General features: G+C 50.5%; 2 protein-coding genes and 1 long non-coding RNA gene across 3 annotated transcripts in view; 2 read left to right on the top strand and 1 right to left on the bottom strand.

The window, feature by feature from the left end:
- Window positions 1-368: 368 nt before the first annotated feature.
- On the bottom strand, window positions 369-2,180 carry LOC308057515 (olfactory receptor 14A16-like). Its single transcript, XM_080411596.1, has one exon. It carries the CDS (start codon window positions 2,081-2,083, stop codon window positions 1,055-1,057), a length of 1,029 nt encoding a protein of 342 aa, XP_080267722.1. The 5' UTR covers window positions 2,084-2,180; the 3' UTR covers window positions 369-1,054.
- Window positions 2,181-5,444: 3,264 nt separating this feature from the next.
- Window positions 5,445-25,230, top strand: part of LOC308057551 — a 332,648-nt gene continuing 312,862 nt past the window's right edge. The window contains exon 1 of the long non-coding RNA XR_013925331.1: window positions 5,445-10,870. This is a non-coding gene — a long non-coding RNA (uncharacterized lncRNA). The remainder of the gene's footprint in view (window positions 10,871-25,230) is intronic.
- Window positions 18,417-24,059, top strand: LOC308057553 (uncharacterized protein). The gene is made up of 2 exons (XM_080411633.1): window positions 18,417-19,033; window positions 21,180-24,059. The coding sequence occupies exon 2, from the start codon at window positions 21,469-21,471 to the stop codon at window positions 22,483-22,485; it is 1,017 nt and encodes a 338-aa protein (XP_080267759.1). The 5' UTR covers window positions 18,417-19,033; window positions 21,180-21,468; the 3' UTR covers window positions 22,486-24,059.

The raw sequence follows: 25,230 nt of genomic DNA, 5'->3' as shown, positions 1-25,230 counted from the left end.
ACCCCTTGCAAAGGTCCAGGTACAAACCATCCCCTTCTTTCCTCAATACGTATGGGTGCAGAAATCCCAAAAGGCTGGATGTCTGCCTTTTGCCAGGACCCCAGAACCTCCCTGATTGCTCGGACACATTTGAGGGCACCATCCAGAAAGGGTGCCGTGATCAGACAGAGGCACTTGCAATGAGCCTGCCCAAGGCGGGTGAGATGAATCTCCCTGGGACAGTGGCCTTTGTTCCTGCAGTCACACACACAGGAACGGCGGTGCCCTGGGAGGTGTCCCCACCTCAGCTGGCCTCACGCACTGCTGGCGTGGTTGAACCCCAGCCTCACGCACACAGGGGGGCTCAGAGGCACGAGCCTGTCCCTGGCACGTGCGGAGGCAGAGCACTGCAGCGGGCACAGTGACTGCCTGGCCTCCTGCTGCCCCTGCCAGAGGCTGGCAGCACCTCAGCCCGGGGGTGTCGCGCCCTGCTCGGCACCTCTCGGAGATGGTCCTCGTCATGAGCAATGGGCACGGGGACCTCGGTTCAAGGAAGCACGTTGCAGTGCTGCATTCAGGTGGTTTCCACAAATCCAGAACATTTTATGGAGGCCAGCACCGTCACAGAGTGCCCGTTGCCTGCCCCTGCCTGCGCTCACAGGACTGCCACGCAGCACGGCGGTGACCAAGCTGCCAGAGCACTCAGGCCTTACACCAAGGCAGGGGGTCAGAAGGGGAGTGTGTAGGTAGAAGGAGGACAGTATTGGAGAGCCAAGGGCTGCTGTTCCCTGGCAATGCTGCCATGCCAGGAACTTTTCCCCTCCGTCTGTGGACTCAGGAACTGTCCCTGCAGCTCCAGAAAGGCCTTGGAAGGAAGAATCCCAGGAAAATTAAAATTGCTTAATGGCCCTTTGGTTTTGTTAGGCAAAGAGAGAGCAGGGCACCTTCAGAAAGGAAAATCACAGAAGAAATTAGAATGGGAATGGCCACTTTATCAGAAATTAAATACCACAAGCAAATGCAAAAAATTCAGAAGACAGTCTGGGTCTGTGATGAATTACATTATAAACGCTATTCATAATTTTATTCCTTCAGAAAAACATCCAGCTATCAGTTTGAACATTGCACCCTTGAGCTCCTGGTTCCTCATGCTGTAGATGAGGGGATTCAGTGCTGGAGGCACCACCGAGTACAGAACTGACACCACCAGGTCCAGGGATGGGGACGAGATGGAGGGGGGCTTCAGGTAGGCAAAATACGAGGTGCTGACAAATAGGGAGATCACGGCCAGGTGGGGGAGGCACGTGGAAAAGGCTTTGTGCCCTCCCTGCTCAGAGGGGATCCTCAGCACAGCCCTGAAGATCTGCATGTAAGACAGAACAATGAAAACAAAACACCCAAAGAATAAAAAGGCACTAGCCACAATAAGCCCCACTTCCCTGAGGTAGGTGTGTGAGCAGGAGAGCTTGAGGATCTGTGGGATTTCACAGAAGAACTGTCCCAGGGCATTGCCTTGGCAGAGCGGCAGTGACAGTGTATTGGTCGTGTGCAGCGCAGCATTGAGAAACCCACTGGCCCAGGCAGCTGCTGCCATGTGGACACAAGCTCTGCTGCCCAGCAGGGTCCCGTATTGCAGGGGCTGGCAGATGGCCACGAAGCAGTCATAGGCCATGACGGTGAGGAGAGAACACTCTGCCGAAAGGAAAAAGACAATCAAGAAGAGCTGTGCAGCACATCCTGAGTAGGAGATGTCACTGGTGTCCCAGAGGGAGTTGGCCATGGCTTTGGGGACAATAGTGGAGATGGAGCCCAGGTCGAGGAGGGAGAGGTTGAGGAGGAAGAAGTACATGGGGGTGTGCAGGTGGTGGTTGCACACTACGGTGGTGATGATGAGGCCGTTGGCCATGAGGGCAGCCAGGTAGATGCCCAGGGAGAGCCAGAAGTGCAAGAGCTGCAGCTCCCGTGTGCCTGCCAATGCCAGGAGGAGGAACTGGGTGATGGAGCTGCTGTTGGACATCTGCTGCCTCTGGGCATATGGTCCTGTCACAGGAGAAAAAGACAGTGATAATTTATGGGAGACTTCTGCAAGCAAAATCAAAGCCATTTCCCACAGACCATCCCCCCGTCACACACAGACATCCCTCTCTTTTCTCAGAGACCTTCCTGCAGCTGTGTGGCTGCAGCCCTGCTTGGTGCTGGCCGTGTGGGCGATGAAGAGCAGGGCAGCTGCCCACGGGCTCTTGACCAGCCAGCCCCACTCTGCAGCAGTGGGTGGGGGCAGGGACCAGTCCTGGTGTTTAACTTTGTCCTGTGAAACCAGTGCCAACGGAGAAGGGCTGGTCAGCGTCTGCAGCGCCAGTGCTAAGGAACAGGAAGTGTGAAGGCATTTAAAGAGAGTTTTAGTTTTTTTCACAGCTCCCCCCATCTCTCCTGTTGAGTATTCTCGGATGTCAGAAAAGCAGAGCATTTTGGCTGCCCTCCGGTGGAACAGAGTGAGGTCTGTGAGGCAAGAGGATTGCCTGTGGGTGAGTGCCCAGTGAGGGGAGGTGGTCTGTCCTGCTGGTTCCCAGTTTCTGTGGGCTTGCACCTTCCTGAGATGAATGGTGGCAGCACTCCCATGTTACCCTGAAATACCACAAGGCACTGCTGAGAACAGACTGACCCACCACAGACCAGTAAAGGTTGTAGACGTTCATCAGAACTCAGCATCCCACCCACAGCAAAGGATACACAGCTCATTTCACCCACCCCAACAGCGTTTTCTCCATCACAGAAACTCTACGCTTCTACGTGGGGCTTTCAGATCACTAATGGGTGCGAGGGGACAGGTTTCCATTCTGGAGGGCAACTCACTGCTTGGAAGGGAACTTCAAGGAGGTAGCCAAGTGCCCTAACAAGAGCATCAGATTGAGGGAGAGCCAGCCCCTTGCCCAGCCCCACATAGGGCATTGCCCACAGCCCCACAGGTGAGAGGAAAGCTGGGACACTTGTTCCCATGGACACACCTGCAGGAGAGGACCCACAAGGTCAGAGTGTGACTCTGCAGCTGAAACACCCATCCCCAGAGAGCCTGACAGCAAGAGCAAGAGAATAAAACTAACACAAAAGGGCAGAGAAAGAAGTAAAATTGCACTGACGGTCTAGGTAAGAGTGTCCAGGGCGAGCGTGCCAGGCACTGAGGGCAGCGTTGCCCTTGCCCAGCTCTGCTCGCCACCTCCCCCACACCAACATTGCCGGGCAGCTGCTCTCAGCCCCTGTGCTCTGCAGAGGGGCCGGGGCACGTGGCTGCAGAGCTGCACCGCGGCTCTGCTGGAGCTCTGGCTGCAGAGGGGGGGGCTCACACCTCGGGACCCCCAGGCCTGAGGGCAGAGGCTTTGCTGGGGGCAGAGCAGCCAGGGGGATGCCTCAGAGAAAGGGGTCTGCACTGCACATGGTCAGAGAGAGCTTTCTGATTCTGTTTTCAACAACAATTCTGTCTGAAGTTTCCTATCAGTCCTTGCAATATCCTGGATGTCAGGAGATTTTCCTTGTGGGAGGTATCTCCCTGTGCCAGGTCTTTCCCTGTCAGCGCTCACAGACCACATCTCTGCCTCTGTGCACTGGCCCCGCACAAACCTGCCTCTCTGCAGGGCACTGGCTGGGCGCAGGGTCCTGTCCGCAGGGGGAAAAGGGCAGCTCAGAACGACCCTGATGGCTCCAGCAAAGGTGCTGCTGCTGCTGTTCATAGGCGGAGGAGTGGCTGAGGGCACTTCAGGAGGCTCCTGGCAGACCTCCTCATCACTCAGAGTTACAGCTGGCAGTCTCAGGGACATCTTCAAACTCGAGATCTCCGTTAACATTTCTGCCTTCGCTCTCCTGCCCCCAACAACAGAAAACTGAAAACACAGATTGAGGAGAGCCCTGGATTTATCACAGCAATCCCTGCGCTGACCTTCGATACGAAAAGTCTCGTCCAGACATATTCTGAGGGTAACCTATACTTGTAAGCAGCGCTCAGCCATGCAGCGCACTCTCAACAGCAGAGAGATCCTTCCCTCTCGGGGCTCAGTCCATACGCCCCCAGAGCTGTGGGGAGCCCCCCGGCAGGCTGAGAGCTGCCCCTGGCAGGCGGCAGAGCCCCTGCCCCAGCACACAGCCCCCGCGGCTGCAGGGACCCTGCTGGCAAGGACAGCCCTGGGCACCCCTGCCTGCACAGCCACCTTCACAGCCCTGCAGCCGGCCCTGGCACAAGGCAGCCCACATGCCCTGGCCCTCCCACGCTGCAGCAGGGAAGCCCTGCTCTGCAGCACACTGGCCTCCTCCACAGCAAAAGGCTCCCACACGGTCCCACAGGCTGGGGGTGCCCCAGCTGCTGCAGACCCGGCTAGCAACTGCAGAGGCATTGCCCTGCAGCCACACACTTACCGGCTCAAGGGCTCTGCACATTTCTCCAGCAGGGAGCTCTCAGCAGCCTCCCACCAGCCTTTGAGCTCTCCCTGCCTCCCTCCTCTGCCCCTCTGGGCTCCCTCCAGCTGTCCCTGGGGCTGCAGGGGAACCTGCTGGGCAGCAGGATGGTGCAGTCACTGATGTTTGTCTCTCAGCTCTGCAGACACTTATTTCCAGCAGTGGAATTTCTCCTACTAGAAAAAAAAGCTTTCAGCATGAGTGTCACCTTTTGTTAACCCTTCAGTAGACAGTACAGAAGGAAGCTCACATGAAAGCAGCTCAGATCTCCAGTGTGGGGGTTTGGGGTGTGATGTTTTCAGCTACTCTCACACAGTGCAGGCATGTAGCTCTGGGTTTGTAGTCTCAGGGCTAAAGACTCAGCTCTCCCTTGCCCGGGCCATGTCTCTGCTCTGAAGCAAAGCCTTTGCACCCACGGGCTCGGGGACACTTGGTACCAGGTTGCCTTATGGCCAGGCACAGCTGGGCTGGTGCCACAGCTGGGGGGCTTCAGCCCAGATGTGCAGCAGTGCCCTCAGCCAGGGGCCCATGCGGAGGCAGCTGGAGCCCGTCCTGTTGCAGACAGAGCTGTGACACTGAGGGAACCAAGTGCCAGGGCAGGTGGCAGAGCTCAGCACAGCTGCTCGGCAAGGACAGCAGCCTCCAACAGGTCCAACATTCAAAATGGACTTTATACTTGTGAGGCAATTCCAGGGAACCCTAAGGAGCGTTCCCTCCTTCTGCACAGGCCACAGCCTGCCAGTGTGTGACCTGGGGCCTGCACTCTGCTGCTCTCCTGCCTCACTCCCCCTGGGAGATGAGACTCCACCATTTCTTAGCTCCTAGAACCAAGGTGGACACAAATGATGCAGGGTTTCAGATCCAGGTGAGCATCACAGCTGTTGGCCTATCTGTCAACTGTGCTAGAATGCCCATGCAAAGAACCTGCAGACACCTAAAGGAGCATTGTCACTGCACTGCCCTGTGACTGTCAGTGGGTGGCTACTTGACCACTGGCAGGATCCCACCAAGCTGCTCCCACCTTCTTCACTCACCTTGATGTCTATAGGGTTGTTCTCTCACATAATTCTCACCCCTCTCCCTTTGTGTTTTGTCCTTTCTGCCATAGGGTATCACAGAGGTGCCACTAGAATTGCTTATTGGCTCAGGTTTGGGCAGGGGCTGGTCCATTTTGGAGTCAAATGAAAGTGGATTTATTGCCATGGAGTCAGCGCTTGATCTCTTCTCACCTTTGCCAGCCCTACAAACACCTCCAAACCGCTCCCAAACCCTTGCCATGTAAACACACAGGATCTCTACATTCCCCAATAGGATGTGAGGTTATTGATCCTAAGGCTTCCTCACGCTGCTTAAATAAGACTTTTCCCCTTCCCCTCCCTGATTTAGGTTATTTCAGAGCAGTTACCCTGAACCACACCTGTATCACCAGGGCCAAGCTCAGACATGTAACAACAAAAATAATAATGGGTACCAAGTGTCCAAGGTCACACGCAAGCAAAATGTTTTGCTGCAGAGCATGCTGGGGTGGTGGACAGAGGTCACTGTGACGGTGAAATGAGATGTCCCTAAGGAGAGCAATCCACGCTGTCCTTGGGACCAGAGACATTCAGGGCTGGACTGTGCAGTGCTGCAGGAGAAGGCATTGCTGCCAGCGATGCCTCTGCAGCCCCAGAGGACATGTGGTTCCGGTGAACCTTATACCCAGAAAGGACAAGGTGCTTTTGATTGTGTCCTTGACAATGGACATCCCGTGATGCAGGGACACTTTGAAAATCACTGGTCTGTTTCTCTATTGCCTCACCACAGCGATGACTTTCAACAGTGCTGGCTAACTGGGGAGGTCCAAGAAGGCTGAATGTTAGTCAAGTGGTGCCCACCTACAAGAAGGGTAGAGATAACTACAGGCCTGTCAACCTGATCTTAGTGCCAGGGAAGGTTGTGGAGCAGATCAACCTGAGCACCATCACACAGGAGGTGCAGGAAAACCAGGAGGTCAGGACCAGCCTGCATGGGTTTATGAAAGGCAGGTCCTGCCTGATGAAGCTGATCTTCTTCTGGGACAAGGTGACCTGCCTAGTGGATGAGGGAAATGCTGTGGATGCTGTCTACCTGGACCTTAGGAAAGCCTTTTGGCTCCATCTCCCACTGCATTCTCCTGGAGAAACTGGCTGCTCACGGCTTTGGTGGGTGTTCTCCACGCTGGGTTAGAGCTGGCTGGACAGCCAAGCCCCAAGAGGGGGAGTAAATGGAGTGACATCCAGGTGACGGCCCATAAGGAGTGGTGTTCCCCAGGGCTCAGTGTTGGGGCCAGTCCTGCTTCAGAACTTTATCAACGATCCAGACAAGGAGATTGAGTGCACCCTCAGTGAGTTTGCATACAACATCAAGTGGGGTGGCAGTGCTGATGTCCTTGAGGGCAGGAAGGTTCTGCAGAGGGATCTGCACAGGTTGGGCTGTTTGAGTGAGTCCAATTGTATGAAGTTCAACCAGGAGAAGTGCCAGTTCTGCACTTGGGTCACAACAGCCCCACACAACACTACAGGCTTGGGGCAGAGTGGCTGGAAGGCTGCCTGGTGGGGAAGTACCCTGAGGGTGAGGGTTGACAGATGGTTGAGCATGAGCCATCAGTGTGCCCGGGTGGCCAAGAAGGCCAATAGCATCCTGTCTGGTATAAGAAAGAGCGTGGCCAGCAGGACCAGGGCAGTGATGGAGCCCCTGTACTCGGCACTGCTGAAGCCACACCTCAAACAAAGTGTTTATGGTTTGGGCCATTCAGTTCAAGAGAAACGTTGAGGTCCAGGAGCGTGTCCAGAGAAGGGCAACAAAGCTGGTGAAGGGTCTGGATCCCTGCTTGGATGAAGAGTGGCTGAGGGGACTTGAGTTGTTTAGTCTGGATCGTAGGAGGCTCAGGGGGGATCTTACTGCTCTCTAGAAGTACCTGAAAGGAGGTTGTAGATGGGGTGGGTAGGACTGTTCTCCCAGATAACAAGTGACAGGACAAGAGGCAACAGCCTCAAGTTACACCAGGAGAGGTTCAGATTGGATATGAGGAAAAACATCTTCACTGCAGGGGTGGTCAAGCATTGGAACCAGGGAGCTGGTGGAATCATCAGCCCTGGAGGTGTTTCAAAAAGAGGTAGATGCAGTTCTTCATGGCATGATTTAGTGATGGAATTGGCCGTCCTGAGTTTACATTTGGATTTGATGATCTTTAAGGTCTTTTCCAAGCTAAATGATTCTCTGTTTCTGTGCTTCTGTGATATCGCAAGCCTACCTAGACGAGTTGCTGAGAATGTTGATTTAGCTGACCCTGCCTCAGCTGGAGGGGTGGACTCGATGACCTCCAGAGGTCAGTCCAACCTGAAAAAACACCATAGAGCTATAAAGGCATATATAAAATGTGTCAACACAAATAGAGGGGCTCAGCTGAAGATGAGCTTGTGGGAAATGGCTTGCGGGAAAGATATCTGACAAATCTGATGAAACAAGCATGCTTTTCTGTGGTCAGGACCTGGGCCAGAATGAGGGTGATGGAGGGGTGTGGTATTGGGAGGGAAAATCAGTCTCAGGAACTCCTCATGCAGGAGGACGTGCCTGGCTGTGAGGGGCCTGTGAGGTCAGCTCTGCCTCTGGAGGTGACAGGCCAGCATCAGGAACGTGGCTGGGACAGTCCCTCTGCCAAGGGACCCCATAGGCCCCATCCAGGAGAAGGGCTGGGATAGGGGTTGTCACGTCCATTGCACCTGGGGACATGATGGGACAGCAGCAGGCACAGGGCTTGGTCATGTCCCAGGGAGAAGCTGAAAGGCCAGCAGCAGTTACGTGGTTTGGGAGACCATGGGAGTATTCCTTCTCTCTGGTGAGAGAGCAGAGCATAAGAAAAGGCTTCCTGGCTGCATTCCCCGCGGGAAGGGTATTTTCTGAGATGGTAAACCTTTCCTGGGCAGGGGAAAACAGCAGGAGAGAGGAAAAAATGTCACAAAGTTTCAACTTGGAAAGCAGAGACTGGACCTCAGCAGGAAGATCTGTCACTCCAGGGGTCCTGCTGCAGTGCCAGAGCTCAGCCAGAGGGAGCCTGGATCAGCCCATGGTTTGTGTTTCAAGGAACAGCCGGTGAGAGTGGAGGTACCTCAGCGAAGGTATGGCAATGTTGGGGTGAGAGCAAGGCAGGGCAGCGAGATGGTGCCTACAGCCTGCAGGGCAACAGGGGCAGGGCTCCAACCATGTAGGACAGCCTGTGGTGGAGATGGCAGAGGGCACTGGCAAGGCTGGAAGGCACCAGTAGAACCCAGGTCTGTGTCCCCTTGGCTGAGGCAGCTGTCTCTGCCTCTGAGGGCCATGACAAGACATGATGTCCTCACGGCACGGGGGCATCGTTGCCTCCTTGCAGCCCCATGGGGAAGCTGGAAGTTTCTGTGCCATTGCTGTCCTTCACTGGGCATTGGATGCCCACCTTCCATGGTCCCCAGGAAGAGCCCTGAGCCCTCTGTGAGGGACAGCACTGACCTCCCCACAGGCTGCAGGTCACGGCTTGGCCTTTCTGCTTCATCAAGCAAGCCAAGGCTTTGCTCAGCAGCAGAGCTGCCTGCACAGCGCCTTTGCCTTCCTGCACTCACAGCCTCCAAGGATGGGCTCTAACAAGGCCATGGGGAGGCTTTCTCGGCCATGGCCCACAGCGGGGCCCATTAACGCTTCCAGGGGCTGTGGGCTTTGCTCCTGACTTGGTGTTCTTGAGAGGTTTCTTCAGTCTCCTCTGAACACCTGCAGTTCACAGCACCACAGACATCCTGGGCTCATTACGAGGCAGAACGCCCTGACAAGCCATGTCTCTTCCATCAGGGACATCTGGTCTTCAAGTTTGGCTCCTACACTTAATGAGATAAGTTTCAGCAGTACAGTGAAAGAGAAAGGCAGGTAATGCGCACTTTGGAAAAATGATAGAAGGCTTTTCCAATTGCTCTTGATGCACAGTGTCTCCTGAGGAGATGCGGACAGGTAGGAAAAGCAGTCCCTGGAGCTAAACACTGCATGGACAGCCTTGCTCCTCAGCTCTCCAGCCCCACTGTTTTTTTCCTCAGCCCCATGAGACTTACATCACTTGACATCAGACTTCTTCAACCAACTCTGCAGCTGAATATAACAAGTTCTTGGCAGTAATTATTGCCTGCTTTCCTTAGAGAACGGGGTGTAAACAGGAATAAAAGAGGGATTACATATCGGGGGGGGGGGGGGGGGGGGAGTGTTATAGAAATTAATAAATAAAAAATACATTTCTCAGCTGTATAATTGTTAGTTCAATCAGATTCCCTTGAGGTCTATTGCCACAACTGAAGAGTTGCCCATAGGGAATATTAGAGACACTACTGAAAGACAGTCCAACTTTTCCTCTCTGAACCTTAAAGCAGAAGCTACATAGGTAGAATGGATTGGAGTGATCACAGAGGAAGAGGAGAAAGGCATCTGGGGATGAACTTCTTAACCCAGAGCTGTAAATCAGGAAAGCAGCACGTCAGCGTATTCCCAATGTCTTGAATTCCAGAGAAGGTGTGAACTTCCTGGGACTCATGACAAATATTAGGATGTTTCCAAATCTTTTTTTGTATCTGTAGAAGTTCTCCCACTTTGATCTACGTATATGCAACAACTGCTATTAACAACAGCACAGACTCTGCCTTCAGACGCCAGCTTCATATCTAATGCCATTCCATTTTGCACAGCTATAGGGGCTATTCCTCCCACTACTTCCTGCAAAGCCTTCATGGCACCTGCAGGATCCTTGCCCATCTCTTCCATTGCTGTGCATCTCTTTGTCACTGCCTTCTCCAGTTCAGGAGCCGCTGACCAAGGAGTAACCAAGGCCACAAGAAGGCTGATGATCTGGGCTGTCATTATGACACCCATTACATCTGAGAAGCTCATAGGCCAGTAGGAGGCACGTGGCCATGAAGGTGAGTTTGAGGTCCCTGGAGTGTCCAGTTCCCTTGGGGGACTGGCCATCAGCAGCCCAGCTGGTTATGGCTGCAGTAAGAAAGGCACTTGGACTCTGAGACAAAGTATCATTTCAAATGGCCTTGGTTAGAGCAAACTCTCCTCACACAGAGACAATCGTGTCAGCTGTATGCCGTCCCTTCCGAGGCCGGGAACACGGAGTTTCCAGCGTTGGGAGAGTGGTGCAGCAAGTGGTGCAGATCCTGCCTGCAGAAGGCTTATCCCACACTGCTCCTGTCAGCTCTTGAAGTGTTTTCTGCCAGGGAAACCCATTCTAGTCATCACTTCTCGTGTTCTAAGAGGAGATGTTCACTTGGGAGTTGGTAACTGCAGTCCCAGACAAAGGTAAGGGCGTGCGCTTGGCCATTCACCAGCATCTTCCTGCAGATTTCTTCTTCCAATATGGCTTATTCTGCAACCCAGGGACACACTCAGCACAGCACAGCCTGAAGGCCAAGAGGTACATGAGCACAGCAAAGGCCTGCTCAGATTTTCTGTGACACTCATCACTAACTCCTCCATGTGCAAAGGTCTTCTGCTCAGATCCTCTCAACCTCCTGATGAAGGTTAGAAGGAGAACGATATCTCCTTTAGACCGCTAGAGAAACAGGTTTAATTCAAGGGTTAGGTTGATTGGAAAGTGGAAGATGATCCCCCACCAACATGGCAGAAATGCTTTGCTGGACTTGTTTTGAACAGAAAGACAAGGAAGGAATGGTGAAAAATGTGGACGGCACCTTTCAGTCAAGTATGGGTGACGCTGGTAAAGTAGAAATCAAGGGCAAGTCAGCAAGACAAATTGTAGCAGGGCTGAGTAGAGAGGAAAGATCACCTCCACCAACCCTTGGGCAGTGCTCTTCCTAATGCAGCCCAGGATGCCATGGGCCTTATTTGTTTGAAAGGTGGAAATCAGGAGAAGAGGAGGCTTGGGGACACCTAATAACAGCCTTCCCATATCTTCTTGGGTCATATCAGCAGGAAAAGGCAGCCAGGTTCTTGCCTGTTGTGCGTGATGCGACTGTGAGGGCCAATGGGCATCAGCTGAAGCAAGGGAAGACAATGTCCTTCCCCAAGAAGACAGTCAAGCAGTGGATCAGATGTCCCACAGAGTTTGTGCCATGTCCATCCTTGGAGCTTTTCAAACCCCACTTGAAGGAAAGCCTGAGCTACTTGCTTCAAACCCATAACTGATAGCTGATAACTCTGAGCAGCATGTAGGCCTGGACACCTCGGGAGGTCCCTTCCAGCATGAATGATTCTGGATCTTCATCTACCACGGATCTTGCCTTCATAATGGCAGGGAAATCACTCAGGTTTCCAGCGGCTGTTGAAGCCTAACAGAAAGTTGGTCGGATGACCTGCAATGTTCCTTTCCCACTCCAAGCTTTGCTGCTCAGATGCAGGGCTGCTTGGCTGGTTCCTATGGATTCCTGTTCTTCACCCTTTCCTACCTTTTCCCCACCTTTCCCACGCACAGTTGCTGCTCCTTGACTACCCTTGTATCCTCCCACGCAAGCAGCCCACCCCTCCTTTCCCTTTCCTCCCTGGCCATTGTCTGTCCTCCTTTGGTGATTCTTTGGAGGTTTTCACCATAAGTGGCCACTCAGAAGAGGGACTGATCATCCCCCTTGACTCAGCATCATCCCCCTTGACAGAGCACTGTTGTGGCCACATCTGGATTATCTGTGCCTGGGCTTTAAGGTTTCTCATTCTGGAGGAGTGGGGAAAAACTGGAGAGGCTGTGGGGGATACCTGCCTGGATGGAGTTTGGAGTCTGTGGAGAGAGACTGAAGGTTCTGGGCTTCTTGAGACCGACCAAATGGATCCTCAGGCACTACAGTAGTAGCATGCACCTGCTTGAAGGGGGCTGTCAGAGATGTCAGAGATAAGGGAGTGATTCCTGATAGCGGCAGGAAGACAGAACCTCCACAAAGTGCTGCTTGGAAGGGTAAGATTGGATGTGAGGAAAAAGAAATGTCTCTTGGTGGGTTGCCCTCTGATGCCAGACTTCACCCAGAGGGAGCCTGGATCAGCCCATGGCTTTGAGTTTCAAGGAACAAGCAGGGATGAGGGGAGAAACTTCAGAAAAGGCAGAGAAATGAGGGTGTGAGTGCTGGGTAGGAAGGCAAGGAAGAGTCCAACCACCAGAGTGGAAAGAGGTGCCACATGGACAGTGTAGGGCAACTTGTGGTGGAGATGGCCCAGGGCTGCAGCAAGGCTGAATGGCCCAACTGGGGGCTGAGGGATTTGTCCACTTGGCAATGGCAGTTGCCTCTGCCACCAAGGCCTGTGACATGGAACTTCATTTGGAGGGTCTTCTGTTCTGCTCTCCAAGAGCTTCCAAGGGTTGGGGCTTGGTCTTTCTGCTTCATTAAAAAAAATCCAAATGGGTTTTGCAGCATTACAGCCACCGACACAGTGCCTTTGCCTACCTGCAGTTCTGGCCTCTAATTAGCTCCTCTAACGAGTCCATGGGGATGCTTTGTCAGCGATGGCCCTCAGCGGGACCCATCAATGTTTGAAGGTATTTTCAGTGTTGCTTCTGACTTACATTCCTTGAGTGGTTGGTTCAGTCTGCTCTCAGTAGCTCAGGTTCATGGCAGGAGCCCCCAATGCCCTAACGAGGTATTTGCCTTTTTGTCATTTCCTTCAAGTCTTCAAGACATGTGCAGCTAATTGAATCTGTTCCATTCATGTAGATAAGAGAGAGGATTTCAAAGTGCACCTGAAAATAATTATATTTTATTTCATAGGTTACATTTTGCTACTTTTTAGGTTAGAGGGGAGGTTCTAGCAGCAATCTCCAAGTGATAATGATGCAGAGGATCTCCTGAGGAGGTCTGGACTGGTAGGAAACGCAGTCCCTTGAGGTCTGACACAGGATGGACAACCTTGCTCTGAATGTCCCCAAGACCACCCTTTTTCTCATTGTCCCCTGGGACTCACATCCCTTCTCCTTACATCACAATTCTCCCTCAGTTCTGCAGGTGGGTTCTGCAGCTCCTTTGCACCATCCCCACCTGTTTGCCTTAGAGGACAGGCTGCACTCAGGCGCAGAAGAATTTTTCCAGTTTGCAAGCAATGTGAAGAACGATCAAGTGTCATAAATAAGCAAACAGCCTCCACAAGCAGATGCCAGTCCTAAGCTGTCTCTGATGAGGTGCCTTTCTGCAAGGGACACTCTTATGAGAAATCTGTTAGGTGCTAGATACGGAAATAGAGATCTAAACACAAGGAAAGAGTTGGGTAAGGAGACAGTTCGGCTGTGGGGAGACATGCAAGCTTTTCCTTCCTGAAGCTAAAAACAGCAGCACAGGTGAGAGGTACCTAAAAGACCAAAGAATAAAGGGAGGAGGAAACTGGTGAATAACTGAAAGAGCCTTTGCTGAGACAGTCTGCTGAAAATATGGCTCACACACCCACATTCATATTATACAGAAATGTTTTCAAATTGCCAACATCAAAAAAGTAAAAATGTAAAAATAATCCTATAAGTATTAAACTTACATACACGGATAGACTCCAAATTATCAAAACTTTCAGTCTTCCAACTAAAACACGGATTTCCAATATTACCTTAATATTAAAACAGAATCAGAGTTCAAATACCAAAACAGAATCAGAGTTCAAATACCAAAACAGAATCAGAGTTCAAGTACCGAAACAGAATCAGAGTTCAAATACAGGAACAGAATCAGAGTGCAAATAACGGAACATAATGAGAGTTCAAATACCAGAACAGAATCGCAGTTCAAATACCAAAACAGAATCAGAGTTCAAATACCGGAACAGAACCAGTTCTTTGAGCTAGATCTGTTCTTTTTAATAGACGTGCTGGTAACAATGAGCGCACCTGTATTTCTTCCAGCTTATTTCTTACAGCTAGTTTGATACCTGAGGGCAAAGCTCACTGTGGGGACATGTACCCTAACTTTGTGTATTCTAGTTTTCTGATCTCATATTTTGCTTAATACAGTGTTTTGTAAGAGGTTGTTTCAATTTAGCAACCTTAATTCTGAGTTAAAAACACTTACTATGTCAACTGTCTAGGCAGTGTTCAACACCTGTTAGATGCCCTTTTGGAGAGGATATGAATATAAGAGGATATTTTGGAGAGGATATGAATATAAGAGGATATTTTGGAGAAGAATAGCTTTTATTTTGTTTTATTGGTTTTATATTAGTTTTCTTATAAGATAACATTGAGTGATCTTTGGGTTTATTTCTTTTGGTGTTGTGTTGTGTTTTTTTAAGGAGAATACTAGTGTTAAAAGTGAACCCAGGACATCAGAGACAGAAGAGAGACAATTCACTTCAGGAGCTGAGCCTGTGAACGAATCTGTAGAACAGACAAATTCATCTCTAAAATCTTTCTCCAGGAAAAGACACGGTTCAGACACAGGCAACTCTCTCGGTAAGAAAGAGTCTACGTTTTCTCAGAGATTACGGCGACAGCTACTCTGAAACTAACTATTACAGAAAGGGGAGAGTAGAAGAATTTAGTTGTTGCCTGCCATGTAAGTACCTCATTGTTCCTTCAGTTAAAATATTGAACTTGTACAACCTCTTAGTGTACTTACCAACACACTTCTATAGATACACTTATGCTAATTACTCTGATGTGGGAAAGGGTATAAATTATGTAAGTAAATAAAACTTGAAGTTCTGGGAGTTGTGCCAGAAACCTGGATGTCACAATATTGAGATTAAGTCCATAGATGTGTTTGCTGGAGGGCGACTGTGCTGTGAAGGAAACACTGAGTAAGGAGGTAACTATGGAAGTTCCAGGGGCAAAACCCACCAAACTGATGAAGTTAGTGTAGAAGTCTGAACTCTTTGTCTCAGATCACTGAATACATTGTACCAGTCTGATACGTGTCCTGAAACACATGAGAAAAACAAACAGCAGAGTATCTGAGGCTAAAAACTTCACAAATCTAGTAACTGAAGGAAAAACCTAAACGTCCACAGATTAGAGAGATATAAGAGGACACAAAAAGTACTTGGGATCCATTCTAGAGAATTTGGTTCAGCTTGCAAGTCTCTAAGAAGCTGTTTCCCTCACAGGTGTTCATCAAAAAGCTGACGGTAGAGTTTGAAGAGCTGTTGCTCACTTCAAAGGGTAGTTTCTAGATTCCAGATCATGGTGCCTGTTAATAGTTCAGCTCATAATGCCCATCAGTTTCAAACATTTAAGTAAGGAATAAAGTATTTCTGTCAGGAAGCTGAGAAAAAAGGTCGGATGCCACCTTGAAAGAAGACAAGCTTTTGTTTAAAACACAGAATCGAGAGTTCTTGCTCAATTACTTCCTGGTATCATGGATAATTAGCAAACTTCTCAGCTTTCATATCTGAAGCAAAACATTTGCTTAACGTGCCAGTTGTAAAGTTATGTACAGGAACATGTTGGAAAGCATTCCCATGGGATTGTTCCACAGGGATGAAACACTGTTATGCTAACGCTCATTAGCAACAATTGGCATAGTCTGCTCTCTGGGAAATGTGACGGTCATCCAGGCCTGCATCTCCACGGTTGTACCTTTGAGGCTTGGTGTGCGTGTTAAGGGTAGAGATAGACAGCACAGCTGAGCCAAACGTCATCAGGCTCAAGCTAGCCCAAGGTCAGTTGGGTGCGTGATACAAGCCTCCAAGCTGGCGTAGCCTGTCTGCTGCATGTCAGCTGTAAGCCTGAAGCAGGCAGGCTCAAGTGCAAGCTGACTTCTGCTGCTCTGACCACACCTTTGTCTGTCAGCACCTCCTGTCCTCTGTGAGACTTTGGAAACAACTTCTTTCTTAATCTGTCTGTGCTAAAATGCATCACGATGATTTCCAGGTGTTTCTTGGCAACTTACCCTCTGAGTGTGTTGGAGTTCTGTCTGTTTTCCTGTTTTCCTTTGGGCACTCCTTTGCAAGTTTTCTGAGCCTGCACTTTGATACATATACCCTGCTGTGGAAAAGGCTTTTGCTCCATCTGTTTCAGTAGGCTGTTGACATGTTCACTTTTCTTTGTTACGGGGTGACACCGAGTTCTAGATGCCACACGGCGAGAGCCAATATAATGTGGTACATAACGAAGGGGGAAGGGTCACTTCAGTGACTGGGAGCAGCTCTGAGCCCAACCCAAGGTGTTAATCTGTAAAAACGCACCAAGAATCAAACCTGCCTTTGTGGAGAAGGCATTGCTTCCCTCCAAAGAGCTGGACTGGACTTCTTTGCATTTCACAGCTGTTCTGTAGCAAGAAAAGACAAGCGTCCTTTCACTAAAACACCGTCCCCAGGGTTTCCCTCCATAGCTGCCAGCCCATCTCTGCAGCACCATAATTCACTGAAATAGGTTATCTGCTTCCTTCAAATGGAAAAACAATGTATTTAACCAACCTTCTCAGCTAAATTCTAGTTTAGCAGTTTTAAGAACATTCTGCCCAGCAGAATCAAGATGAGAGGTGTCTCTAGTTCATTGTCCTGTCTCCAACAGTGTCTTTGGCATTACTGTACCATTAAGCAGAAAAGGCCTCAGTAACCTTTTCTTCAATTGATTTTTAGAGTCCCTTTTTGAAGCTGTGCAAACATTTAGCATCCACTGTGGTTTCTATAAGTTAATGTCATTAATGCAGGTTAACTACACAGTGGGTGAAGAACCCTCCTCTTCAACTACTTCTGAGTCCTCCCAGGAGCCAGAGTCTGCTGCAGAGGGTGCAGAACTTAACTCAGCACTAAGATACACCATTGAAAATGATTACAGGCTGTGTCATCTGTTCCCTTCCCACTCTTTTTCTTGAGAGGCGATGGGTATGGTGCTCTAGCTCCTGCCGTGTTTATCGCATGGAGGTGCAAGGAATAGTTCACCTTTCAGGGACTGCTTTTTTTCAGCCCCAAGCTCGCTCTTAGGACATAGATTTGAAGGTGCTGATGATGCATCTGCTTTTCCCACTACTTTCTAGCTGAGCTCGTCTGTTAAAATGGGAGTTTTGAAATAAATCTGTCCGCTTTTGTTGGCAGCATACACACTTGCAACAGGAGTCCTTTTGGACTTCACAAAGGATTGAGAGGAACTCTGTAAATACTTTTGAGTCTCCTTCCCCATCTCCTCTGTATTGTGCTCCACAGGTACACTCAGCTAGTGAACACAGCTGTACTGGACCTAATACCTGCGGCTTGTGCTTCCTCTTCTAAAAGAGCACGGGAGAAGGACCAGATTCTGATGGGAGGAATTTTTGTTTGCAGCCCGTCTTTCTGGAAATAGCGATCTCAGAATGGAGCAGGGGGAATTTGTTACTTCTGGATTGAAGCATTTAAGATGATGCTGAGACATTAAGGAAAAAAACTTTCTTTCTCGATGGCTGACCATATACTTTCTGTGAGTCGTCTAGTCCTTCAAATAATCTGATGATTTTCTCTGACTTTTTTTCTTTTTTTTTCCTGCAAGAATGCAGACATAATACTGAGAAGCTACTGTCTCAGGTGAATCCATCACTATCGTGCTGCAAGGTGCCCTAGACATTTACCACCCACTCCCATGCCACTGCAGTTGTGTCACCGTGCGTTCTCTCTCATTCCCTCTAAGGTAATAGATTTCTGGGTGCAATTGCTAAGGGCAAATCTTCATTCAGGCAAGGTCTCCCATGCTATCATCTGTTCCCTTGAACTGTTTCCTGCACCTTCCAGCCAAAAATATTGTTAATGTTCATTTAGTTTTCCTAGCGGGTCACAGTGAGATCTCTTCCTGCAAAGGTGTTAAGAGTTAATGTGGGGACAGGCCTGGCCCTGAACTCTTGAACATCTGTGTGAAGCCCAAAGCAAAGTTGCTCTCGGGGGTCCAAGCGGCAGCTGCTTGCTCCAGCTCAGTTGCCATTACCTTGATGTCATTATATATTCATTGAAGGCATTTCAAATTTCCTGTCCTGCCAGTCTGCTCTTTGGGATGAGTGGATGTTCTACCCTGTGTCTTAACTTGACATAATTTAGAGGTGCATCGTTACAAGCCCCCTCGTTTTTCCATCCCTATGCGTTTTCAAGATGTGTTCCCAACAGAATCTGCTTTGGCAGGAGGCAGCTGTCAGAAAGTGCAAAAGTGGTGCCTATTGGGCAGGAACTTTGTAGTACAGAGAACGAACAGAGGCTGGAAGATGTGAATGTGTCTGTTTAGAGGTTAAATTTCTTGTGGGTGATGTTTGCAGTGGTAGCGCTATTGTGACTTTATCGGGGTACTTGTTCGCTTTCTTGACCTGCAAGATCTGGCCATACGTGGCAAGTATCTCTGTTTTGCTGTGGATCGAGGTAATTGTCAAAAAAGGAGCCTCTTGTTCGTCCTCTCTGTGACACCACGACTTTTCTCTGGGATCCTGGCGCTGGCTGTGGTGTGCTTTGAGGCAATTGTGCCTTTTCTGGGTAAACAAAGGGATACGGCACAAGCAGGTCAGGCCTTTCTGTAGATACTGCCAGGGGTTTATAGTAATTAATGTTTGGCTTTTGGTATCCACGGTAGCGAAGGCACGTCTGAATAATACATACTGAGGAATGGGAGCACTTTTCTTATAATCTGCTTTGTTGGGTTTTTATATTTAAATTTTTGAAAAATTGGAAGAATTCCTATTTCTTTAAACAGTAGGCCTCAGGTGATCAGGTTATAGTCTGACATGGAAAGCATATTTTATAGTGCCTGATAGAAATGCGATTGCTCTGAATGCTGCCAAGGGAAACATACGCAAGCACTGATACGTACTCAGTATTCCTTTTTCTTCCTAGATCTCCGTCTGCTGGTGGATGTACCTCGGAAGCGGGGGTGCTTTCTGGAGGATGAAACGAGAGTGAGAAGTGGGTGACAAATGTGCAGCAGCTGCCAGCTGGATTCCCCTGTCAGACTCCAGCAGCAGTGGAGCTTTGCCCACAACAGCCATTTTGGATCATTTCAGCTGTGTTTAAAAAAAAAAAAAAAAAAAAAAAAAATCAAACCAAAAAAACCCAACAAAACACCAAAGACCACACACAAAAAAACCCAAAACAAAACAACAAAACAACAAGTAAAACCAACAAAAAAAATAGCCCCACACCACTCTATTTTTTGCTTTCTTTTTAACTTGGTAGGGTATTGTTTAGTAGGCCTCTTTCATTACATTTTCTACCTGTCAAGTTATAAAGCAAGTTATAAAGCACCTAGTGGTCAGAGTAATTAATATGAAATAATTACTTAGCTGTTTGTATTCTTTAGATTTGGAAAGTCTGAACTTTACAGGAAACCTTAAAAACTTTCTTGAGACATCCTTACTGGGAAGCAAATGGGTTTTAGTGCTCTCTTAGGAATCTATTTCACTTACTTATTTATCTATTTAACGTTGTTGGGAGCTACAGTACGCTCAGCATAGATGGTGTTTGGTGCTCTCGCTTGTCTTTGCTTGCAGTCATACTGTGGCCCTTTACTGGGGATCGTGTATGAAACAAAAGCATTGGAAAGTCACAAGGTTCTGGGTCTGAATGGGTCAGAGATTTCAGGAGAGCAGCTAAAGGAAAGATGAGCTAATTTTCTAAGTGATTAACCAGGAAACCTTCTTCCTTCCTGAACCAGCTCTCTGTTCCACCAGCAAGTGTATGTATGTCACAGCTGCTGACGTTCCTGGGGAATTCTTCTGGTTTAATAGTTTTCTTTTGATGCTAATGCTATCTGTACTGATAAGTTATTTATTATTCTAGTACTCTGTTCTACTTATGTCTTGAAAATATTTTTTAAACTTTTAGAGGAAGATTGTACTTATGTTGATACAGACCTTAAGTTTTTAATAGCTATACATTTCTGTTCATGTTAAAATACTGTTTGAAGGATAAAGGGGGCACATCCTCTGTTTGTGGTGTTAAGGAGATCCATGTGGAAGAGCACCTAAACCATCAATGTAATGGCTTCATGCGTGCTCATACGAGCCAGCCCTGAGCGAAACGCACGAGAAGGGAGCAGAGAAGCTGTCAGGACCACCTCGGCTTGTGTAGCTCCCAGCTGTGACCAGGATGTGCTAAGGGAACACCGGGCAGTAAGATGAACTGAGGCAAAACCTTTCCTTACAGCTTCTGTATCAAGATCTTTCTTAACCAGTAGTAACTTCTGTAATAAGATGGTTTGTAACAAGATATTTTTTAAAAAGTAGTAACTTTTGTAGTAAGATGTTTTGTAATAAGGTATTTTAAATAGGTAGCAACTTCTGTAATAAGACGTTTTTACTGACAGTCTTGTTACCGGGAGCAGGGTGTGTAGGACAAGGCCTCAAGGACAGGAGTCCAAGTACTGATAGCCTGATGAATAGAGACTTGTTAGAACTTGTAGGGCACAAGCCCTGGGAACCAAGGAACAAGCTAACTGCAGACCCCTGAGCCGTTACAGCTGAGGAGGCAGCCAGACGGACAGAGAAACAAGTAGCCAGATAAGGGAACGGATGGCGCCGATATGTAACTTTGTTAATCAAGAAAGCCGCCTAGAAAGAAACCCCCTAATTTTGGAATAGAAACTGTTGCTATGTCAAGGGAAACTAATAAGTTCCTACTGTTCTAACGGTGTGCCTTAAATGTCAACCAATCAGTGTTTTTTACGCTTAAGATTTAACCAATCAGTGTGTAATATGTAGAAGGTAGAAACGTATATAATTGTAAGAAAATCACTAATAAATGGACATCTTGCTTGCATCAAGCTGCGTCCCGTCTCTTCATTCGCCGCAAGGGTGGTATGAGGTTTCCCTTGTGTGTCCTGTTGTACCCCTGCCCAGGCAGGGTGGGCCTCAGGTGATCAGGTTCTAGTCTGCCGTTGGAAGCGTATTTTGTAGTGCCCGACAGAAATGCGGTTGCTCTGTACGCTGCCAAGGGAAACATACCCGAGCACTGCTGTGTACTCAGCACTCCCTTTTCTTCCTCGATCTCCGTCTGCTGGTGGACGCACCTTGGAAGCGGGGCTGCTTTCTGGAGGTGACAGATGTGCAGCAGCTGCCAGCTGGATTCCCTTGTCAGACTCGTAGCAGTGTTGCAATAAATGAAGCTTTGGCACGGCAGTGGGTGTCACATTGGGTTCTCTGCGTGTTCTCGATGACCAAGGGTGAGCTGGTCACAGCTGGAAGAAACAGCTGCTTCCTGTTCCAGCGGTTCTTGCTGACACGTGTATCCCCCAGCGGCCGCTGCCCGGCGGAGCAGTTTCCAAGCCGGCGGCCCGCTCTTCCTCTGCGCCATGTCCCAGTTCCTGCGGGGCGGCTGCAGGGGCGAGCCTGGCTGCGCGGCAACGAGCCGCCCCGGGCCCTGGCCCTTCTCCGGGAGCCGCGGCAGCGGCGGCGGCTCCCAGCGCCGCGCCGGCCCGTGCGCGCTTTCTGCGCGGCTGCGGAGGCTTTGCGGGGTTTCCGCGCACGCCGCTTCCCGGCTGCGGCCCCACGCCGCGGTTCAGGTCTGACCTGCAGCGTTACGCACCGGGCAGCGCTGCCAGCGCGGAGCCCCCGCCGAGTTCCGGGCCCCTGGCATCAGCCTGAGCCCGAAGCTCCCGGCGGCAGCGCCTCGGGCGCGGCAGCGGCGGGATCGGGCCCCGGCCGCGGCGCTGCCCCCCCGCGCCCCGGCGCTGCCCCCCCGCGCCCCGGTGCCCCCGCCCGGCTGCAGGCGGGCGGCGGGGCGGGATGGGGAGCCCGCGGTGCCGGCCCGGGGGAGGAGCGGCCGCAGCTGCCCGCGCCGGGGGTCGGGGGTCGGGCCGGGGGGCTTCGCCGCGCTTGTGCCGGGGCGGGGCGGCGGGGGCTGCCCGCCCGCGGGGGGCCGGCGGCGCCGGGCTCCGCTGCCGCGCTGCCCATGTGCCCGGCGCCGCTGCCCGCCCGCTCCCGGCGCCTGGCGCCCGCGGCCGCGGCAGCGAGGGGGGGGGGGGCGCCCCGCGGGGGGCGGTGCGCGGGGCCCGCGCTGCTGCGGACACTCCGCTCCGCTCCGCTCCGCTCCGCCGCGCCGGCCCCGCAGCGCTGCCTGCGGCGGTGCTGCCCTCGATGCTGCCGGGGGCTCTGGGCTCTGCTCGCACCTGCCTGCCTGCTGCCTGCGCGCCGCGGGGCTGCCTGCTGGCTTCTAACCCGTTGTTATTAGAAATACCCACTGGGGGGGGTGGGGCGTGGGGGGGTTTAAAGACCGTGACCAGACATCACCAGACCCACGCAGTTTTCTTAAGCTGCAGGAAATAACTTTGGCCCAGGATTTACAGCCCAGTTTCCACCCGCCCCGGCACTGGGCTTTCCGGGCTGGGCCGAGTTGAGCTTCTCATCCACCAACACCCCACAGTCCTTCTCCTCAGGGCTGCTCTCCATCCATTCTCTGCCCAGCCTGTGCTTGTGCTTGGTATTGCCGCAGCCCACACGCAGAACCTGGCACTTGGTGCTTCTTTCCTATTTCCGTTAGATCTAGAGATGTGGGTGACTTTCCTTCTATGGAACGTGCAGCAAGAGCACTATGTCAAATCAAGGCTCTTGCTCTTTGAGTTCCAAATTTTTTTCACAGATTGGTACTTGCATAACGGCTGCTTAGAAAAGAAATCTTTGCCCAGAGGAGCCTGCTGTGTGGCCCAGCTCCCAACGAGGTGTTCAGGCCTGCACATAACTTTTAATACCAAAGTACAAACCACTTCTGTTTTGATGGAGTTCTGAGAGTTCCGACACCGTTCAGGTAACAGCATGAAATGTTGGCATGTGGCTGAACTCTGTTGATTCAATAGCTGGTAAATATTCCCTGGTCAGCCTTCCAAAAATAATCTGTCCAGGGGGATGCAGGAGGCTTGGCAGCAAATAAAGCAGGGCTTTGCAGGGTAGGGGGTGGTTTCTCATTGAACGTGTCCTCAGGGAGACTGACATGTTTGAAGCAAATGGGAGGCTGGTGGAACAGGTGCACACAGCCAGTGTGCATGTTGTAAATAGATGTTATGATTGCTAGCCTTAGGCTCTGTGTTAGCAATTACTATATCCAAATATAAAAACATTGGAAAATATCAGAGCTGCACAACACAGGACAGCCCTGGGAAGCACAAAAGCCAGGAAACAAAACCAGTGCATTTACAGGAACCTTAACTCCGCATCTTCGTGTTATATGGTTTGCTGTTAGATGCTGGCAAAACAGAGTGTATTACTTCTGGAAGAACTAAATTCTGCAGCAGAGTAATAATGCGTGCTGCTTATCGTATGGAGCCTTTCCCTCTTTGTAGACAAGTCAGCTAAGAAGTTAATTGTATTTGTGATTGTTTTGCTAAAAACGGTCTGGCACTGGAGGCTGTCCCAGTGTGCCTCCCCAGCCGAGGGCAAAGCCGTGTCTTTTTGCTACTCTAACGTTGTTCCTTGCTTGATAATACCGCTGTAATGGTACCCAGTCATTTACAAGCGGAGCTGCAACCCTTTGCAGCCTGGGGTCAGATGAGAAGATGCCGACAAGTGATGTTACAAGGTGGGACAAGTGCTTGCCCCTGTGTCTCTCTCACTTTCATGCACTCTTCAGCCTTTGCCCTCAAGATTGAAGTCTTTTGGCCAGGAGGCTCCATGAGGGCCATGGCTGCTTCTGGAGTGTCTTGTGCTGCATGAAAGGGGAAGAAATGAAAAGCCCTACACTCAGTTCCTCCTCCTCCTCGCTCATAGTTCAGGAGAGAGTGCAGAACCCAGCTGGAGTGTGTGCATTCCTGTAGGGGACTCTGTAAGCGTAAGACTGGTAGACTTCATAGCTTTGGAGAGCAACTCTGAATTCATTGGGTCACAGATCTATACAACATGACACCAAAGGTACCACGTGATCAGTTTTCTATACAAAGTATAATTTAGCTGCTAGGCAAAGCAGAAGTTCAGGTCTCCATCTCTGGGTCCTCAGTGGAGATGTACAGCAGAGATGCAGGAGCCTCCAGGCACAATAGTGAATTGTGTAGAACAAAGCCAAGGATGCAATTAACTATTTAGCTGACTGCAGAGGCAGACGGGCATTGTATGCCAGCCGCTCCTCGTTATTCCTCTGTCTACACAGCCACCTTAAGGCCTTGGGACTATGTTAGCGAGAGCTCCTCAGAGACACTCCGCATCACCTTGCCTTGTTCATGCTGCAGGGCTGTCAGGGCAGCAGCGGGAAACCAGTGGGCGTTGCTCCAGCACCACGGCCGCTCAGTCTCGGGCTCTTCAGATCATACCAGAGTGAGCCAGGAGTTTAGTTGAGACTTGAGAAATTAAAGCACTTGTAGATGTGTCTCTCAGCTGGGAACCTTTAGGTGACAGCTGTGTAAACCCTCTCTCGGCTTTTTCTTGTTTCAAGCTAAGCTGTTTGACTTTGCATTGTGGATAAGCACTTTGGCCAGAAAGTAACAGAGAGGTTACTTGATGCTTTCTGGATGATTGTTATGGGCTAAATGGCATGTACTGATGGTATCAGATGCACTTTAGCCTTGTGCTCCAAACGAATGTGGGAGTAAAAGCTCAACTGATGAACTACAAATGCACCGCATACTCTGGCTTTGGGTTCTTGAGTCATTAAAAGTAAACTGAGGCTCTCTAAAGAATAATTTTGTCCAAATACGTTAAAACACTATGGCACCTTCTGCCATTCCAGATTCAAGAAAGGAGCTTTTTCCTTTCCTTCTCCTCCTGCTCCTCCTCCTCCTCCTCCTCCTCCTCCTCCTCTGCCATGCGCGGCGGGCGAGAGGTGTGGGCATCTCCTCTGCTGGGCAAGCTCAGTCGGCAGCCTCTGCACTGCGAGGTCCAGCCAACTCGGGCAAATCGCCAGAGCCCCGGCACGGCACAGTCCCTTCAGTCCCTTCTGGCCACCCTGTCCGGACTGCGCGGCTGGGCTGAGGAGGGGGGTGGTGGCATCAGC

This window comes from Falco punctatus (genome assembly GCF_963210335.1).
Source record: "Falco punctatus genome assembly, contig: scaffold_22, whole genome shotgun sequence".
In the NCBI taxonomy this organism is placed as follows: domain Eukaryota; kingdom Metazoa; phylum Chordata; class Aves; order Falconiformes; family Falconidae; genus Falco; species Falco punctatus.
This window is presented reverse-complemented; position numbering and strand designations above follow the sequence as displayed.

Excerpts from the sequence above, each read along its gene's own strand:
- LOC308057553 (XM_080411633.1), top strand. The coding sequence starts at position 21,469 with ATGACCAAGGGTGAGCTGGTCACAGCTGGAAGAAACAGCTGCTTCCTG.
- LOC308057515 (XM_080411596.1), bottom strand. The coding sequence starts at position 2,083 with ATGGCTTTGATTTTGCTTGCAGAAGTCTCCCATAAATTATCACTGTCT.